Source organism: Sinocyclocheilus rhinocerous, unplaced genomic scaffold (assembly GCF_001515625.1).
Source record: "Sinocyclocheilus rhinocerous isolate Xijiao unplaced genomic scaffold, SAMN03320098_v1.1 scaffold2583, whole genome shotgun sequence".
Classification (NCBI taxonomy): domain Eukaryota; kingdom Metazoa; phylum Chordata; class Actinopteri; order Cypriniformes; family Cyprinidae; genus Sinocyclocheilus; species Sinocyclocheilus rhinocerous.
In genome coordinates, this window is record NW_015650696.1 from 451872 (window position 1) to 473351 (window position 21480).

General features: G+C 38.0%; 1 protein-coding gene across 1 annotated transcript in view; it reads left to right on the forward strand.

Moving 5' to 3' along the window:
• LOC107712270 (exportin-4-like) overlaps positions 1-21480 on the forward strand; it is a 40342-nt gene that overhangs the window by 5108 nt on the left and 13754 nt on the right. Inside the window, exons 2-8 of the mRNA XM_016517456.1 lie at positions 1615-1720; positions 2373-2514; positions 2667-2805; positions 5471-5587; positions 6239-6392; positions 13834-13946; positions 20330-20487. Of these exons, the coding sequence (XP_016372942.1) occupies positions 1615-1720; positions 2373-2514; positions 2667-2805; positions 5471-5587; positions 6239-6392; positions 13834-13946; positions 20330-20487 (929 nt within the window). The remainder of the gene's footprint in view (positions 1-1614; positions 1721-2372; positions 2515-2666; positions 2806-5470; positions 5588-6238; positions 6393-13833; positions 13947-20329; positions 20488-21480) is intronic.

Below are 21480 nucleotides of genomic sequence, written 5' to 3' on the forward strand. Positions count from 1 at the left end.
GTCATTTTGACTTTATTTATGAAACTGATAACCGCTAAATCAATGAGTGAAAGGCGTTGCCTAGAAATGTACAATGTTAAAACATAAGCGGCAAGAAATTGACAGCGCGAAAATAGCCTACATGCATTATATAGGTGGGTAAATTTGACCCGCTGGCGCTTATAGGTATAAACGCCCCGTTTTTTGATCTGGTTTTATCTAAATGATTTTTAACAACATTGGATTTGTAAATTACATTATTTTAGTAAAAGTCAATGACTGGGAGACTTTGTTTTATTTTAAATCTGTTATGTACATTTGAAAAACAGCCACGGGTAAAATTTACCCCGTGGCGGTTCTAGTGTTAATGACCTCCAACTGAACTCTCTAATGAATTATTTCAGACTTCTAACTCTGTCCGATTTTCAATTACTTCTCTAGCATTTCATCTTTCTCTCATGTTTCAGGTATATATGGTTTATGAGGACACAAATGTGTATAATGACATGGGTACTACAATGTAAACATGGTTTATGAGGACACTTCCTGTGTCCCCGTAAAACAAAAGGCTTAAAAAACATACAAAACGGTGTTTTATGAAATTCAAAAATTGCCAGTAGTTTTCTGTAAGGGGTTTAGGTGTAGGGTTGGTGTAGGGCGATAGATAATACAGTTTGTACAGTATAAAAACCATTACACTTATGGAGAGTCCCCGTAAACCAAGTGTGTGTGTGTGTGAAATGATACCCTCTTCTCTCTAGTCTGGTTACTGTGAGTTGGATGATGCTGTGCTGTAATTAGGAATGGAATGTGATGTTTAATGTTATGACTCGAGTGTGTGACTCGTTCAGTGGGCAGACAGGCCTGGGTGTGTTCATGTGTTCACCTGTGTGTTGTGGCACACATACATCAGAAATTGCTTTATTGGTCATCACTGGGAACAAGCTGCTTGATTTGTCATAACTTTTAGAGTTTTTTTTTTTTTTTTTTTTTTACTACAGTTTTATCAGTGACCTGTTATGCATGTAATGAAATCCTTGACATTTATTTCTCCTTTGTTTGAGCTTCAAGGACACTACAGAATTATGGAATCACTAAAATATATAATAAACCCTACCTTTCAAAAGTTTGGAGTCAGTAAGATTTTTTTTTTAAACGAATACTTTATTCAGCAAGGATGCATTCAATTGATCAAAGACATTTATAATGTTACAAAAGATAAACAGATAAGCTGTTCATCAAAGAATCCTGAAAAGCCATTGATAATAATAAATGTTTCTTGAACACCAAATCAACATATTAGAATGATTTCTGTCTGAAGACTTGAGTAATGGCTTTGCCATCACAGAAGTTTATTATTTTTAATTGTAATAATATTTCACAATATTATGTTTTTACTGTATTTTTAATCAAATAAATGCAGCCTTGATGAGCATAAGAGACTTCTTGCAAAAATCCTACTGAATCCTACTGACATTTTTAAAAGGTAATGTATTGTAATAAAGATTGGTTTAAATAAATACAAACTCGTGTTTGGTTTGCTTGTTTTGGTCTGCATATGTGATATTTATTGTTGACCAGTGCAACGTTTTCAAAGACCCAAATGTTAAACCCCTCCCATGAATGTGTTCACAGGCACCGCCGTCCATGGTAAGCACAGAACAGAGGCAGCATGCAGAGCACATATTCCTCTCCTTCAGGAAGTCAAAATCCCCCTTTGCCATCTGCAAACACATCCTCGGTGAGTCTCAGCACTCGGATCTCACAGACACTTTGACTAGTACTGACTCCACTGTGCTGAGCCTTTTGCTGAGTCTTAGTTCTTTCCAAAAAAAATTTCTTCATCATATCTAAACATCTTACAGGTCACCAGTGACTTGCCAGTCTTTCTCAGAAGCACAGACTAAACATTTCAAATTGGTATGTCTGCTGAAGTTTAATTTATCAACTGTAAATCGCTAATTTATTCGTTTTCAGAAAACAGCAGTTAAGAAATCATCTGATCACATGATATGTTTGCACCAGATCTGCTATCCGGCACTCTATTCAAGTGATGTCACATTTATTTATATTGCAGTTTATACAGTCGATTACTGTAAAGCAAGCAGCTTTAGTCAGTGTTGCCACAGTGTTAACTTTTTTGGAAAATTAACTTTGTTTTGGCCTGATTTTGTAAAAAAAATAAATAAATAAAGGACCACACCGTTTTGTTCTTCAGTTTTGCTTGAATTATATCGGAGCCTTAATGCATTTTTAATGCCTAAACTCATAAAACTCTGATGTGAATTTTAAGAACATATTAAACTTTGTTTAGAGTGTAAAATAATGTTGTAAGAACAATAATAATTTAGAAAAGAAGAATAACAAATGAATGTTGTCTTTCTCTTTCATAGAGACTAGTAAAGTGGACTATGTGTTGTTCCAGGCAGCCACAGCCATCATGGAGGCTGTGGTTAGAGAATGGATCCTTCTGGAAAAGAGCAGCATCGAGTCCCTCAGAACATTCCTCCTCACCTACGTCTTACAGAGACCCAAGTAAGTGTGTGTATGAACAATAAAACATGTGACAGCATGTGGTTGTAATTCTGCAAAACTTTTCTGTTTTGGTCTGTATTTAGCTTGGCGCCGTAAAAGTGTGCATCTCTTACCTGATCTTTGAATTGTATAAATTTCTCTTTTCCCTGCAGTCTGCAAAAGTATGTTCGAGAGCAGATCCTGTTAGCAGTAGCAGTAATAGTGAAGAGAGGCTCTCTTGACAAATCCATCAACTGTAAGAGCATCTTCCATGAGGTCAGCCAACTCATCAGCAGCGGTAATCCCACAGTGGTAAGACTTGTGTATCACATGGACCAAAGCTGAGAGTTTGCGGTGCTTTCAAACTATAATTCAGCGAAGGCTGAATGTGCATCGTTTGTTTTCAGCGAGAAAATGACAACAACAAAAAAAGAGAAAAATTACAGCTCCTGTCCAAAACTTGTCGCCTTTACCATGAGGGCACAGTAAAAGAAACTTGTCTATGCTAGCAAAACAGATTGAAGTGGACAGAATGTCTTTGAGGGAGTGAGTGAAGGCCAAGATCAGGGTTTGTAGCTCATCAGGGACGGGAGACCTTCTAGGGTTGTGCCGATAGACGATAGTATCATTTATCGACGATAGTCAGAGATATCGACGATAGCAGATGTCTTTGTCGATAGTCAAGACGATATTAGGCTCATTCTCCTATTAATGTATTAATAATAATAGCAATTATTATTGTTATTAGGCGGCCCATTATAATTCGGCTATTATCAAATTGCCCCGCTTTTTCATTCAGCACTGTATTTCACACACACACACACACACACGCACGCGCGCAAATGAGCCTGTAGCCGGTGAAGGAGTCTCCAACCACAAACACAGACACACATCATCTGCTGATATAAGGTATTTCGTTGCACTTTAACAAGTAATCTGAACGGCCTATATACTTATCAAATTGCCCCGCTTTTTCATTCAGCACTGTATTTCACACACACACACACACACGCACGCGCGCAAATGAGCCTGTAGCCGGTGAAGGAGTCTCCAACCACAAACACAGACACACATCATCTGCTGATATAAGGTATTTCGTTGCACTTTAACAAATCTGAACGGCCTATATATGTGCAATATTTTAACTGAGCCCTCGCTAACTGAGTTTAATGCCACAGTTATGTTAGAACGCATCTCATCCTTGTTTCTGTGGTGGTGCATCGGGCTCATCATGGGGCGCGCGGTCCGGAGCGCTGTATAACTGATGTATCTGTTTAATTTAAATTTACTCCAAATACATGTTTTAAATACTTTGTATTTAACGTGTTCGTTTATGTCCAATATTTAGTGTTAAACTGTTGGTCTTTAAAATAAATCTACTTTCACCGTTGACTGATTTTGCAGACCAGACTGATAACTTCAGTGCTCTGATGCGACAAACTTGTCACAGGACGCGCGGCCCTAATAGCAATGTATGACTGTTGTATCCAAATATATATGAACTAGCTGTTTTAAATATTTTTGTATTTAACATGTTAGTTTATCAGTATGTTTGAAAGTATATTATTTAGATTCGTGGTGCTTCCACAGGCTCCCTCTCTCTCTCGGTTTAAAACACCAAATAGTTATGAAATGGCCTATGACAAGTACAGGGAGTCTCTCTCTTGCCCCCACCCACCCATGCACGATAATATCGTCTATCGGCGATCTCACGGATTGGCGATATGACGATTTGAATAATGACCATATCGCCCAACACGAAGACCTTCCTCAGTTAAGCAGGAGAGAGCGAGATTTCAGAATGTCTTCAGGTAGACTGTAAACAAGAAGCTAGATTGTTATATAGGCTAAGTGTAAAATGAAAGAAGGAACAATGTGAGGCTGTGAGGTTATCTAAAAGTGGCTTGACTAATGTGTCTTTTTGCAATCTTTACAAGTCATGAAGTGTTCTGCTTTGCATGCTCTGTTTTTCATGTTGAATGTTATTGGTACAGGTGATGAGCGCTAGCAAACATTAGTAAAATGATTTTTTTTAAATACTTCCCTGTCACTGAATAAATATATTGATGTTTTACTTCATTAAAATCAATACATTTTTATATTTTGTGAATAAATCAAGTTGTGGGCTTATTTGGAACGCATGGGGGCTTAAATGTTGCAAAGTACGAATTAAGGCCATGCCAGACTTTTGACATTATTCGTTAAATATCTTAATTTTATATTCTAAAGTGTGCATCAACGAATTAGTACATTTTCAAATGAGAGATACATTTTTCATTTTAACAAATGATTTTTTCCTATGAATCTGGTCAATATCTATGAAAAACGCCTCAACTTAGATTTTGGTGGGCTTAATGGGTACACTTACCCTAATTGTCTATTGTAATTTTTTCCCATGATTGTGGTTAATATGGAAATAAAAAAATAAAAGAAATTATTAAATACTAATATAATCCTTATCAGTAATCTCAAAGAAGATGTGGGAAAATTATGAAAATCTGTTGGTCAGAACATGTGGGGGCCCTAATATGTGTTGTATTGTGACATTTTGAGGTGTCTGTTAAAAACAAAACAAAAGTGCCAGTGTGTCCCTGCATTTGACCATTCCCCTAAAAATAATTTGACCATGAGTGTTCCTAAACAAAATTGTTAACCGAGCCCTATGGAAAAAAAGAGTACACACTGTGTCCTGCAGAGGGCGCTCCAGTTTTAGGTTTTGAATTTGTTCAATTTAAGGTTAAAGATTTAATGTGTGGGCAATCAAATGCCTAGCTGTAATAATACTTTATACAGCAAAAACGAAGCCTTTGGAAAACTTCTGTCCTTATTTCATGTATTTTGTACCAGTATTGAATTATAATAGGTAATTTAAATGGCTGAATAAGTGTGTTCCATATGTTTCCTGAGATATTTAACCTATTTTGCCTTGATGGAAAGTAATGTTCATCGCTGTGCATGCCTGTATCTGTCCTGCTAGCAAACACTGGCTTGCTCCATCCTGACAGCTCTGTTGAGTGAGTTCTCCAGCTCCAATAAGACCAGTAACATTGGCCTCAGTATGGAGTTTCACGGAAGCTGCAAACGCCTCTTTCAGGTCTGTCCTTCCGTCCCAATCATTCTGAGTGTGTCCTTTGTTAACAGGTGTATTGTCCCTGTGCTGGGTGTTTATATTTGTATGTTAACCTGTTATAGCCAAAGACTTTTTGAAATATTCTTGTGATATGAATGTTTCATTGATGATCCTATATAGTTTTTGTTAATATTTTGAATTAGATTTTATTTGTAGATTTGTTTTAATTTTAGTTTTTAGTTTTTATTTGGTCTTTTTTTTTATGCCAGTATAGTTTTTATGAATTTTTATTTGTTAGTTTAAGTTAATTTAGTTTTAGTTATTTTAGTATGTTGCCTTGGCAGCTATCTGAAATAAAATGTTTATGTATTTTTTTTTATGGTTTAGATTTAGTTAATAAAAACTATAACAACCATGATCTGAAACGTTGTAATGTTGTAATCACAATGCATATATGCAGGATGATGTAATAATTGAAACAAACCTGACATTATAACTATAATGTCAATAAAATATACATTATAACAAATTGACATTTATAAATGAAATATTTTCTAATAAATTTAATTGGAATTGATTTGAATCTTGTGGAATTTAATCTGGAAATGAATGCCAACACCCAGCGTTAATTTGACTGCTTGTGCCTTTTATGACGAGTATGTTTGTGTGTTGCAGGAGGACGATCTCAGGCAGATCTTCATGCTCACTGTGGAGGTCCTGCAGGAGTTCAGTCGGAGGGAGAACCTCAATGCTCAGATGTCCTGTGTTTTCCAGCGCTACCTTGCACTGGCCAATCAAGTGCTCAGCTGGAACTTTCTTCCACCCAATCATATCCTTTCATGTAGAGAGGTGATGCAGGCTGGAATTCCTGTGAGCACTAGGGAGCACTAGACCTGGACTGCAGCCACAAATGTTTTAGAGGTACAAGGTTAAGAAAGAAAATTATCTGTGACTTATTTTTGGATTAATAATAGACAAGCTATAATGTGATAATCATTCTTAACCTTCATAGCAAAATAATCGCGAACACAGAACCAGATCCAGGCCCGTTTCTTGTTGCTTGCTAAAAAGAACCTTGACCTTGCGGGTAACTTTTTTAGAGCATGCTTTCACCTGCTTGAAGCCACAAAATTTGAACCTCTCTGGCATTTGTATTCATGATCGATTTGCATCTAGATGAATAAGAAAGTTTGCCCCACCCACACTTTAATTCATTTTAATATACTGAGATACATTTCTAAAGGTTTTAAGGATCTTTTCTCTCCGTAGTTTTGCTTGTGCCTTGGCATGTGTCTTTTTTTTTTTTAACTACTCGCATGTGCTGGTGTTAGTCCTAAATCATGAGCTGTCATTGATGGTGCGCGTGCGTCTGTGTGTGTTTTAGCTCTGTGAGGCGTTAATCCCACTCAGGCTGACTTTGTGTCTCTGTGTCTCTTTAAAGAGATCTGAGCTGGCGTCTGTGCCAACCAGGGTCACATATCACTTACAAAGGAGGCCTGTGCCAAGCTCTTATTGTGCTCAATAAGTGTGCCTTTAAACACACAGCTCATTGAGTGCTGGGCTGGAATGTCGGCCGGCCATTTGTGCATTGATGTGTTTGCATAGTTCCAAGTCATATTAATCGCCCACTGGGCGCTGGAGGGAGGTAGTTCTTTGATACCAAGAACACATTTGTGAAGGACACAGAGAGGACAGAGTGAGTTTATTAGTGTTCATTTCTAAAATTGACTATTTGATAAGTTGCATGAATGAGTTGTCAGTTAATCTGTTCTTTAATGTGTATCTATACAAGACTTGCATTCACAGCACTCTAATATATATATAATGTATGTATGTGTAAGATACAATAGTAATATATTTCTGATAATAATAATAATATGCAATTACTACTACTATTTTATTCAAATTTTGGGGCTTCCATTCGAGCACCCGCTGGCTGAGAAGCCTCCTAGCTGCTTTAAATGGGTTAATGCAACTTACTGAAAAATGACTCGAGAATTTTACTTGCCCGACCGGACAAATAGCCTGATTAAGTGACCAAAAAATAACTAGTGACGCATCGACACTCGAGAATGATTCTTCTGATTTTATTACATTCAGCTTAAACAGCGATTGATGATGGATAGTGTATTTCTGATATCAATGTCGTGCTGTTGAGGCTCGTGCTGCCTGTCTCTGAGAGAGACTTTCATGAAGAAATCAAATCAAATGAGCGTAACGGCACATAAACTCACAGAACAAACATACAGAGGTGAAAATTCAAAATGTTTAGTTTATTTATAACATGGTGTAGTTAAGTAACACATCATGACATGGGAGCTATTTTGCGGAGTATTTTCACGATTGCAAATGTTACATTGATTTTAGTTCAACAAACAAGTAGTTACATACATTTTTTTTCTATTTCACAAATGAAAATAGTTCCAAACAAAGATCAGAACAGAAGTAATTGCACATTCTCCGAGCATCACAAGGCATTTTTGTTACTGAATGATTCGGCGTTTTGAAGGAATGAGTGACTCAATTTGATTAAAATCATTAATCTCATAACATTATTTACTGCAGTTGTAATTATGCTGTGTAAATTATTTAATTTGATTGGTAACAGCCCTGTTGTGTATATTGAATTTCTTGATCAATTGTAAGAATTTGACATGAAAGATGATGCATACCCTTAATAAGGTTAAAAAATATTGGCCTTTTTTAAAGGTAAATAACATCCTGGGGTAAATATTAAAAACATGCAGATTTAAGTATGTAAAAGCTGATAGAACACTGATGAAAATATTGCTTCAGAATAAATAATTTACACCACCAAAAATCTTGGTGATGCGGTGCTTTTGTGGGGATGTTTTGTATGGGATATTGTCTGCTGGTATGAAAAGTTCACTGTATATCGTAATAATAAATAGCATTTTTGACAGCGATGATATTTATTTTTATTTTACATTAAACACATTAAATATTACATATACGTATGTAATATAATGTGTATTTCCGTCACATGTTTGGTCTTAAATTTTCATAAGGTGGTATTAAAAAGGTCTTAAACCGTGTTAAATTTAACTTGTTCATATCTGTAGACACCCTGTATGTGTGTATATATATGAGGCAAGTGAGGCCTGCAGTTCTTTAGATGTTGTTCTGGGTTCTTTTATGACCTCCTGGATGAGTTGTCGTTGCGCTCTTGGAGTAATTTTGGTAGGCCGGCCACTCCTGGGAAGGTTCGCCACTGTTCCAAGTTTTCTCCATTTGTGGATAATGGCTCTGACCGTGGTTCGCTGGAGTCCCAAAGCCTTAGAAATGGCTTCATAACCCTTTCCAGGCTGATACATGTCAACTATTTTGTTTCTCATCTGTTCTTGAATTTCTTTAGATCGCGGCATGATGTGTTGTTCTTTAAGCATGCTTCACTTTGTCAGACAGGTTCTATTTAAGTGATTTCTTGATTCAACAGGTCTGGCAGTAATCAGGTCTGCGTGTGGCTAGTGAAATTTAACTCAGCTTTCTAAAATGATGTGGTTAATCACAGTTCTTTCATGATTTAAGAGGAGGGGCAAATAATTTTTCACGTAGGGCCAGGTAGGTTTGGACAGCTTTTTTCCCTTAATAAATGAAATTATCATTTAAAAACTGCATTTTGTATTTACTTGCATTATCTTTGCGTAATATTAAAATTGGTTTGATGATCTGAATCTTTTAAGTGTGACAAATATGCAAAAAATTAAAAAAACAGGAAGGGGGCTAAAACCTTTTCACGGCACTATATATATATATATATATATATTGGTAACACTGTCACTAGAAAGTTATAAAATACTTTCAAAAGAAATATATGTATATATATGTATATACATACTAAGATGCGGTAAGAGTTAGTTTTTTTTTTACTTTAGAAAGTATCTTATGCTCACCAAGGCATCATTTATGCATTTATTTGATCAAATATGCATTAAGCATTAATAATATTAAATATTACAATTTAAAATAACGGTTTTCTATTTTAGTGTATTTTTCTATTTTACTGTAGAAACATTTACATTACTGCATCTTAGTGTGTTGTGATACAATTTTTTTTTATAAAGTTTGATAAAAAGTAAAAAAAGAAAAAAGAACAGCATTTATTTGGCATAGAAATCTTTTAACATTATAACTGTTATTTTTTGATTCATTTAATACTCCAAACTTTTGAACAGCAGTGTATATAAAATATTATATATTACATTTTTGTAATATATTTTAAATAATTATATGATGTACTGTAACTGCCAACATGACGTGTGTGTGTGTGTTCCTGACAGCCGCTTAGACTCTTTCCTCAAAGTGCCGCCATCTCTCAGAAGTCAAGGCCATGGCATGCGTGTCATCTGTCTGTGACACACTCCCACTTGACGCATGTACATGTCATTTGTGTGAATCCTAAACATGTGATTCCCCTCAATGTCTGCAGGACTGCATGTCTGTTCTTGGCCTGAGAAACGCTGGGGCGGGTTGTGGCCAGGCTTTGAGCCGGTCAGGTGTTCTGAATGGTAGAGCGAGATGACAGACGGCTGTGTGCCACCGTGCATTTCTAACAGACATGCACAAGTGGAGCAGAGCTTTGTAAGACCGCTGTGCCTGGCTTGACAACGGGGAGGAGGGCATTCCTGGGGTGTGAGGGGAATCTTAAGAGGGAGGATGTGACACTCAGGCTTCCTAATAGACTCGGATCTCATGTCTGTTCTCTGGCACCGGGCAGCTCTCAGCACTCTCATAATCATTATGTTCACTGAATGCCTCCTGATTGATTCAGTCTGCAGTCCTAAACTAAACACACAATGTCTTCAGCTCACATTCATCTACTACTTCACAATACTCCATTTACTTCTTACACTTTAGTGTCCACTTTTGATTAATCGGCCCTGCAAATATATCAAGCAGGGTATCATCAATCTATACTGAGCTGCAAATATCTATGCATTCAGTGATTTTGGGTTAAGGAAGGAGCATCTTGCAGATTCAGACCAGTTCCAACTGAATTATGCCTCTGAATTAGCTTGTTGCAGTGGCCACCTCTAAAAAAAAAAAATGTTTTCCTTGTGAGGTAACTGGAAACTTTGTTTTGTTGTGGTACAATTATGCTTAAATTATGCCTTTTAGTTGATATTGCTTTTCGTTGTCTTCACTTACATACTGTATGTGCTCTTAGGGGAAATCCAAAAATCTGAGTAGTAAGTTTATATAACTTTCTAGAGACGGTGTTACTAATCTTTTGAGACTTCACGCTGGTGATTTTTAGGAAGCCAAACAATTTGAATAAAATGGTGGTAGTAGTAATTTTATATTACTATATTATTATTATTATCAGTAGAGAAATATATTGCTGTTGTAATACAAATACAGTGTAAAATAAAGTGATATTTCATAATAAATACATTAATTATTTTGCTGTACATTAGTAAAATTACATCGTCTTCATTACACTTGCAAGATTTGGCAGAAAATGGCAAGAAGACCTTTAAGTTTCTGTAACTATTGTAGTAGTTTTAATGCTTCTCATTACAAATTCATTGAAATGCTGTAATAAGTTCAATTCGCAGCATTTACTGTGAACCGAGACACTCTGTGATGCTGAAAACTAGACCTTGAGCTGTATGCATGTAAATGAACACTGAGCAGCGATTTTATACTAATTTAATTCATTTGCAGCCTTTTTGTGATTTGATAATCGCAATATCAGTTTGACAGGTGCCTAGTAATATGTAAAATATTGTAAAAATATTTTCTGTTCATTATGTGAAGGGACAGATTAAACTGGTGGGCCACCACAGTTCTAGGTAATTAATGGGAAACACTGATTAGATTGAATTCATTTGAAAAGGTTACTGAATCAAATCCCTGTTCAGTATAACAAAACTAATTTGAAATCAATAGTTTGTTAATGGAATTGATTCTCTGACAACTCAAACATTCACACCCCTGTTATCCTATTAAATACTTTAAAACTTTAGCAACTACTGACTTCTCTCGGAGTATCACATTTCCATATAAACAACGCCTTCTATAATGTCTACCAGTGTGTATGACTCTGTATTCACCCCTTGAACTCATGTGACCCTCCATTCTCTCTCTCTCTGCCTCAGTCACAGCATGAGTCTGTTTCCTAAAGCCATCATGTCAGACTTTGTCTTCATCATGGCTTCTTCTGCTTTCTCTCACATGCGACACACCTCAAATACAGCACAGATAAATGTTAAATCGTTCCATCTGAAAGACCATGTATGTGGTTTTATGTGACTATTCTGGGTGTGCGTATGAAAGCAAAGGAACTGTATGTTAATGTTAGTATAAATGATTGTAAATGTTAAGGACAGTCTGAACCCCACCTCTTTTTCCAGGAGTTTTTACTGTCAGACTTCAAATTGGCTGGTTATAGATGCACTACTGTTCAAAAGTTGGGGATTTTATTTTTAAATAAATTAATACTTTTATTATGTTACAGAAGATTTGTTTCAAATAAATGCTGTTCGTTTAAAACAGTTCTGTTAAATCACAATTTCCACAAAAAAAAAAAATATATATATATATAGCAGCACAACTGTTTTCAAGCTTTATAAGAAATGTTTCTTGAGCACCAAATCAGCATTTTAAAATGATTTCTGAAGGATCATGTGACACTGAAAATTCAGATTTGCCATCACAGGGATTTTGAGATATATTAAAATACAAGACCATTACTTTAAATTGTAATATTTCAGAATGTTACTGTTATTGCTGTTTTTTTCTAAAATAAACGCAACCTTGGTGAGCATATGAGAGCATAAGATTAAACAACCTTACTGACCCTAAACTTTTGAACAATAGTGGATTGTCAACAAACATATAAGATAAGCACGTCAATTAACTCAATTACCTTATTGCAAGCCTTTGCAGTGTGCATTTTTTAATATATATAAACAAATGTTGCGGTTACACATGTGCAAAATGGCGTCTTTGGTAGCTGCGTCACGTCTCGCACTGATTTTCTTTTTTTCTCTCTTTTTTTCACTCATGGCATCTCATACCATGAGTGTTTCTGTCCATGTGTCAACTTTATAATAGTTCAAGTTCAAAACACATCTCGAGACTGCTTCTGTGCTATTCCATTGAGCTCAGTCTAGCTGAACATGATAACATGTCCGTTGTGAACACCCCTGAGAGACTCATCAGGTCAACACAACCCTACATCAGCCCAACCTTACAGCACTTACTTGAGACCGACTATTCGATTTCTGAGTCCGTCATGTGTTTCGTGTCTTCAGCAGCTGGGACGAGGGCTGGTGGAAAACGAGTCATGTGCGTTTGTGAGTAAGCCCGGGTTTGGTTTCAGTAGGTCATATCTTTAGTCACCCTCCCAGTTTTTCATACGCTCACACACTTTTCCAGCAGTGGCTCCAAGTGACATTAAGTTGCCGGCTGGTTTATCCCCTGCTCCCCGTCCATCCGTCAGTCAGCCTCTCCTGCTGCGCTCACGTGGCAGGCTACTATCAGCCCGCTGGTGGTCAGCACACAAGCTCCAGCCGCTCTCCCTCGAGGCCCGTTCTTTCCTCAGCACGGGTCACTCAAAGTTCTGCCGGCCCCTTGCTATTTTTAAGAGGCTGTAAAGTCAGGTCTGAACAGGACGGACACAGACAGAGGAGTTATAACACTCCAGCACACTTATTCTAGTTTGGCACCTGGCACTTCCCGGTTTCAGCTTAGTGAATGCGTAGGTGAGTCACACATAATTTGCTTTGACATATGTGGCTGTATATGGTGGACGTGAGCAGATACTGTAATGTTGGTGTGTGCGTGTGTGTGTGAATGAGAGAGTGCTTGCATTTGTCTGCTGGGAGTGACTGTGGGTCCGGCTCAGAGGAATGCATGGCCTTTGCCGGTAGCTGGCTTTGATCAGACATTCCTGTGGGAGCCTTTTCTCTCTCTCTCTCTCTCTCTCCCTCCCTGCCTCTTGCTCTTTGTTGTTACTTTTTTTCCCCTCCATCTCTTTTCCCAGTGGGCTACATATGGAAAGGGGGAGATTTTGAGGTAAACATTTAGTGGGAGGGGACAGCGCAATTGAACAGTACTAACGGCGCTGCTGAAGAAGAGTGATAGAGAAGGAGCTGCAGAAAACAGACGCTGGGAATTCACTGCAGCAATTTTCCACACTCTTCTTAGTCCAAAACAGAACGGCCAGAGAGAAGTGACAGAGGGTTAGAAACATCTTTCCTTATCCTTTCTGCTTCTGCTATTGCCCTTAACTGAGGTGTCACTGGGGAGGCACTACATTGCCATGTTCGAAGCGACTCAGAATGTCATGCTCAAGCCAACCGAGTCCTGGAGGGAAACTCTTCTAGACCACAGAGTCATGGACCTTTTCTTCACTGTGAGTACCAACTTGTACATTTATTCTATCTGAGGTTTTTTCTCAACCTCCTGCTTGGAAACGGCTCTTTTCTTTAATCCTTTTTCCTCTTTTCTTATCATGCCATTGCACATTCAATACCTGCGTCCCTGCTTCCCCTCGTCTGTTTATTCCTCTCATGTTCTTTCTTCCTGCTTTTCTTCTTCTAAATAATTGTCTCCAACCACTGATGTTTTGACCAAATGACACTGCATCAGACATTAAGTTATAAATATTTAGCAGATATAGAAACATCTATAAGGCACGTTTAGAAGAGGTGAGCTGCAGTTTTGTTGCAGTGGGTAAACTCTGATTATCATTTGTTGCCTTAGAAGCAGTGGTCAAAGATGGAGGAGTCTGGCCTGTGTGATGAAAAAAAAAATCACATTTATTTAGTGTATATAGGTGTTATATAAGAATACATTTATAAAAATACTTTGGGGTCAGTAAGATTTTTTTTTTAAGTTTTTGAAAAGTCTCTTGTGCTCACCAGAAATACTGTAAAAACAGTATTATTTTGAAATATTGTTACATTATTGTTATTATTACATATAATAAATGTTTTTTTATTTTTAAAGATTTGAGGAATAGAAAGTTCAGAAGAACTGTATTTATTTGAAAAATAAATATTTTGTATCATAAATGCCTCTACTGTCACTTTTAATCAATTTAATGCATCCTTGAATAAAAGTATTAATTTCTTTAAAAAAAAAAAATCCTTGCTGACCCAAAACTTTTGAACGATAGGGTATATGATATACTATATGATGCTTTTCAGCACTCCTGTATACACATGAACTTGCGCTTTTCATCTGAAACGGGATCTGTGGGTGACACAACTGTCCCAGAGCAAACCAGTTTCCAACTGTGAAGTCTGTCTGAGTTGCTCACGGCAATAATGACAACATTACAAGGAAAAATGTTTGGTAACAAGGTAATAAATAATTGTATAAGATATGCATTAGTACAGATTCAGTGCTGTCAGAGTTGTCCTGAGAAGCAAATCTATCATGAGCATTATTATATACCATAATTATCCATAGTTTCATTTTGATGTTAATGTTCAGTTTTAAAGTGACGTGTAGCTAAATATGGTGTCCCATACTCTGAATTTGTGATCTGCATTTAACCCATCCAAGTGTACACATACAGTAGTGAACGCACACACACACACACACACCGTGAACACACACCCGGAGGAGTGGGCAGCCATTTTTTTGCTGCAGCTCCCGGGGAGCAGTTGGGGGTTCGGTTCTTTGTTCAACGGTCTCACCTCAATTGTGGTATTGAAGGTGGAAGAGAGTGCTGTACATTGGTACCTGCCGGTACCAAGACTCGAACCTGCGACCTTTGGGTTACAGTCCGACTCTAACCATTAGGCCATGACTGCCCCAGATGGCTGAAAAAAGCTTAAGATCCCTATTTGATCTACTTTGATATTCTAGGCCAGCCGGACCTGCATAGCCGAATCATCGATGCAGTGTTGCCAGATATTGCTATTTAAACACACAAAAACGATAAATAAATAAAAATAAACCGAAATTATTTCAAATCTTTTGCAATTAAGATAAGATAAATATATTGCTGACCCTAAACTACAACATCCTACTTTATTAACTTTCTAAAGTGTCAAAATAAGTGGAAAAGACAAGTCCAAAAACGCTTATAACAGCTGGATCTGGCAACACAGAGGCTGCGCCCGCGCCCTCACTCACAACTCTCTCTCAAGCCTCGTTCACTCCAGATTTCTGTACATGGAAATGACATACCGTAAGCCTCAAACACCATCGTTTCCTCCTTCTTATGTAAATCTTGTGTGTGCAAAAGACCACTGAAAAAGAGGCGAATCCCTACATAACACCGACTGTGACGTTACAGTCGGGATCATTAATGTTTACGCCCCCAACATTTGCATAACGTACACCAGCCCATGTTCTAGGCCAGCCGGACCTGCATAGCCGAATCATCGATGCAGTGTTGCCAGATATTGCTATTTAAACACACAAAAACGATAAATAAATAAAAATAAACCGAAATTATTTCAAATCTTTTGCAATTAAGATAAGATAAATATGAAGTATGGTGACCCATACCTGGAATTTGTGCTCTGCATTTAACCCTGCCAAGTGCACACACACAGTAGTGAACACACACACACCGTGAACACACACCCGGAACTTTTTATACATCAAAGAAACCAGAAAAAAGTGTCATGGTTTTTACAAAAATATTAAGCATGCATAATTGCATTTTAAAAATATGAAAATATTTTTTTTTTTCAATATTTTAATTCATAATATTTCACAATATTACTGTTTGATGATAAATTAATTTAAAAAGAATGAAAAATAGTACACGATAGTATCACATAAATGCAGCCTTGGTGAACGTAAGAAACTTCTTTCAAAAACGTAAAAATCTTACTGATCGCAAACTTTTAGTGTAAATATTGGCTTTTGACAATTTATTTATTTATTTTTGACAAAAAAAAAAAGCGATTGAGAGAACAGGCAAAGATGGCTAGATGGAGACCTGGAAAAATTGTGAGCCAGATTCAAACGTTTATCCCCCATCTGAGCACCACAGTGTCTAGACCATAGACTGTATAAAAACATGGACGTAGTGTCCGTGACGTAACCCGTAGACTTCCGACGAGCGTTTGAAGCCTACAAGTAGGCGGAGCCAGCCGTCGCCATCTTGGCAGCGCGTCACTCCCGGATAATTGAAAATGGGCAAAGGGGCGGGAGCTGGCTGCTGAAACCACGCCCACCTAGCTCGACGGTGGTGACAGCAGCGGCAATCCACCTGTCACTCAAGTGGCCACGCCCTTAATTATGCAGAACTTTAAGGCTTAATATAATTTAAACGGATGAGTTATAAAAAAATTCACCCCCCTCACAGTTGTCATGAAGGGCAAAATTAGCTATATAGACCAAAACCACTTTTTGAACCAGGCTGTAAACATGTTTTTTTCTGCTGTAAAGTTGGGCATTTTAACATGGGGAGTCTATGGGATTGACTCCCTTTTGCAGCCAGCCTCTAGCGGCCAGTTGATGAATTACAGTTTAAGTCACTTCCTTGTTGGCTTCACGAGAGAGAGCGGGAGGTTGTCGCTCGGTCTAGACCATGAATCTGATAGATTGTGTAACATTAATTTAGGATTGTTTGAGAGTTCAGTGAAGTCTCTTTGATGCAGAGCATGATGTTCAGCAGTTCTGTACCGGTCTTTTGGGGTGTTATTTGAGCCATGTGATATTTAGTCGTATTTCCAGTGGGTGGGGGGAATGTTTAACTTAAGGTATAAAGTGGTCAGCTGTCACACCCTCTGTGTCTTTACGAGTCTCCTTGTAGCTGTGTGTGGTGCGCTTGTTGTTTTTCTACGCCCATGCCAGGGGGATCTATGTGTGTAAGGGTGAGTTATTGAACGGGAGGGTGAGTGTGCGTGTGTCGGCCTGTCAGCGGTGTCTATGTGTGTATGTTTGCTTGTCAGCTGTTGCTCCTCACTTCTCAGCTGTGCCCTGAACAGACGAGGGGGCGTCCAGACACGCGCTGCCGGGGTCAGAGGTGACTAGAGATGAACTGCAGGATTAGACTCTGAACCCTGGATTCATAGCCCCTGTTAACAGCCTCGGGTGGTCTGAGGAGGGGGCAAGCCATCCATCTAAAGCAGTCTCTCGGCCTCTTTGATTGCTTTTCAGAGGTTTGGAAATATGCAGAAGAGAGAAAATGAAGCATAACTTCTCTTTGCACCTAATAAAGCCATGGCTGCGCTAACATTTTCCTACCAGCCAAACCGACTGAAGGGTGTTTTTGTTTGTGGTTTTAGTTTAGGTTTGTTCTTACACCCTCCGTTTTCACATACACTCCCCCGTTTAGTAACAAACAGTCACATTTTTATATATCCATAAAATGGGTGAAACTCAGAAAAACATGTCTGGTTCACAATTGAATTTAAAAAAAAAGCTAAAGAAAAAAATCTAAAACCAAAAACAGATTATAATTTAGGACCCTTAAGATTTTGCATTGTGACATTTATTCTCATGAGAGTCAAGCACATTTCCCCACAAATTCATATTACAGTGTGTCCAGGTATTTAACTTGTTTTGGATTTTTTTTAGTAGTGATCCTCATTGCAGATTTTTATTTATTTATTTGGGTCATACATTATTTTTAATATTTATTTTTCATTTTAGTATAACCTATTATACATTTCTGCATTGCAGCAATGAGAGTGATATTTTATGTAGTTATTTTCTGGATAATGAGGTCTATTCAGAACACATCTTCTATTTCTTTGTGTATTTATTATATGTTTTTCTTTGTTTCTTTATATATTTTATATTCTTTGTTTTGTAATTTTGTATTTTGAGGTGCAATATTATAGTTATTATATTTTCATTACTGTTATTTAAAAAAATTGCTTCATACAAAGACTAATTTTTTAAAATGTATTTTTTTCATTTCAATATGTTTTGTATTGTAGTGATGAGAATAAGATTTTAATTTATCTATTTGTTTATTTGAGAATGAGGTGTCACAATTTTTTTTTAAAAAGTCAGTTTTTTTCTTGAGAGACATTTCTTTTAGTATATATTCTTTCTTTTATAATTTCGTCTTTTGGGCCCACATGTGTTAAGCGCTAAGCAAAGTTTTAGAAGCTAAGATCAGATTCTGACTCAGAGCATGTGTGTGGTTTGTTTATGGTATAAACACAATCAGGGCTTGTTATGGCACTTTGAGCATAACGCTGTCGTGAGGTGATTGATTGTGGCCTCTGATTTTGTAACAGGATCTGAACACACTGAATGCAACTGGAGCAGTGAGCGGTGAGAATAGAAAGCAGGAGAGGGTCTAATCCTCCCCGTGGACAGACACATGTCTTTGTCTTTTCTCTATTTATAGGTCTCCCTGTCGCTTTTCTATCTCGCATTCATTTCGGAAAGCTACCTTGTCTTGTTTTGATTTAGACACCCCCTCGCCCCCTGCCAGACTCTAACTATAGTCAGACTCAAGGCGATTGGCATAGCTCGGATGGCGTGGATGTTCTTCAGCGCAGCTGTTTGTACAGAGCATGCTGCTCACAGAGCATTGGCCTTGTACTCTTTTTCTTTCTTCTCTTTCGCTATCCAGTTCTCTTTCTCTCATCTGCCCCTCACACCCCTCCTCTCTCTCTTTCTCTTTCTCCCTCCCTCTCTTCTTCAGCTCAGAAGATGATTTCACACCGCTCTAGCAGACAGGGCTGTGCTATGGTGTGTTAGCGTTAGCACTTTGCCCAGTGGCTGATGTTCATCCGTGTATCTGTAGGAGGTGGTATGTGTTGAGGAAATGCCACTTTAGGTTCGTGCACAGTCTTCCAGATCGTTCAGAGGGCTCCATCCAACTCTGTGCACCTCTTCGCACTGCATCTCCACCAGAACGTCTGGCGAACAGACGAGCGAGAGTAAGATTCCAGGGATTTAGGAAAGAAAAATAGCAAAGGAGTGTGCCAAACAACCACATGTGCTGGAGACTCAAGTCAGTCCGCTCAGAAACGTTTAGCCGTCTCTTCGGCCATGTAGCGCTCTCTTTTCGCTGCTCGTCCTCGTGAACGCCTCGGACTGGATTGGTAATTGAGAAGCCGATCTGATTGATTGGCTTGGGTTGTGGCAGCCAGGTGTTTTTATCCGTGGCGAGATGCAGTAGTTTTGCCATTGGCGAAGGTGAGGGGTATTCCACAATTTTCCTCCGTTCATTATTCCACTGAGTAGAAGGTTTCAGAGACTTGCGTGAGATGAGAATTCGAAGACAGACCCGCGTATCTGTGCATAAGAGAGAGCAGAAGAAAAAGACGAGGAGGACAGAGAAAGTATGTTTTTGTTTGTAAATGAGAGAGGCTTTTCTCTGTGATTCAGGGAGACTGTGTGTGAGCTCTTCAGCCAGTGTGTTTTGTCAGCTGCCCTTGGGCCGGTCTGTAGTTCCTCCTGGACTCTTTGAGGGGGCCTGTCTGGTTTTAACACTAGAGTATACCTACAGTCACATTTACAGTCTCTAGAACTTCCACTGCTTCTTTTCTCTCTCATGCACTCATGATATGATATAATTTCTCCTGAGAAGAAGGATTTCAGTCTGTTGGTGAGCTGCGTTGATGTCGGTTTTGAGAGTTGATCATTAAGTCTGTTTTAGGATACCTTGATCTTTGTGTGGTCTTCAGCGATGTCGGTTAGTCATTGAAAGTATGCATTTTGACATTAAAATGTACTCTTGAGTTCATAGGAAAGTCTGGTATCAGGCTTGCACCTTTTATTATGCTTTTTGAAAATAGGATTGGTTTACGCCAGTTTAATGAGTTGAGTCAGAAATGACGTGATTTTGTCTCTGTCTTGTAGGTGCACAGGAAAATCAGAGAGGACTCAGACATGGCTCAGGATTCCCTTCAGTGCCTGGCCCAGCTGGCCTCCATGCATGGCCCCATCTTCCCTGATGAGAACGCTCAGGTGACCTACCTGGCCCACCTGATGGAGGGATTGCTCAACATGATCAATGGGTGCGTTTCTCTGAAAACTTCAGTCAAGTACTGCACGCGTGCATCAAATGCTTGTCATTCACAAATGTGTTATTTTGTATTTAGTAGGGCTGCACGATAAATCGCATGCGATATTTAACGCGCATCTTGTCAGAAAAGCCGCTTCTGTACTGCATAGTAGTTGTGTCTAACTAGTGTTAATTTTGTCAGCTATTTTTCATTTAGTCTTAGTCTTAGTCCTGTGTCAAATGTAACTTTTAGTTTTTATCATATTTAGTCAACTTGTCCTGTTTTAGTTTTAGTCAAGTTTTAGTCGACTAAATGTCTGACAATTTTAGTCAGTGGAAACTTACACATTTTCGTCTTACTGTATAATGATTAAAATGATGAGGGAAAAAAAATATTATTTTGCTTAATTTTAATTGCAATGATTGTTGTCATTTGGGAAATGTATTCTTACATTTCATCAGAAGTTGCTCTTTCACCAATAAGCACAAATCAATAGAATATTGACTCGTATGCATGATTTATTTTACCTCATCTATCGTTAGTGTACAGATTTATAACAGGACATCAATTAGAGGCTAAATAAATACCAAAGGCTTCAGATATACACTCGCCCTGTCTACGTTATGAAAACTGGCGTAACAAAAACCTACTCTCAAATATTATAACAGACAAATTCCTAATAGTAATTCCAATAAATCCAAATTGCATTAATGGTTCTCTTTTAAAACAACGGCAAAAAGACAAAAATCCGCAACCACTTTTGCAAACAATACAGTCAAGATCCATGACAGAACACAGACTGCTGAATGACACTTTCATTTAAGCCGAATACCTCAAAGTAACAGAGATTGCTGAACTCCAGCTTACTTGTACAGTACTATATGTCGGTGTTTTCAGATCACGGCGCCACCGCAGAGAAGAGGGTGTGTGAATGGTTGCCAAATTGCATAAAGCAAAAAGCCGGGTAGAGTACGTATCCGTTTAACAGAAAAGCTCTGATTGGGG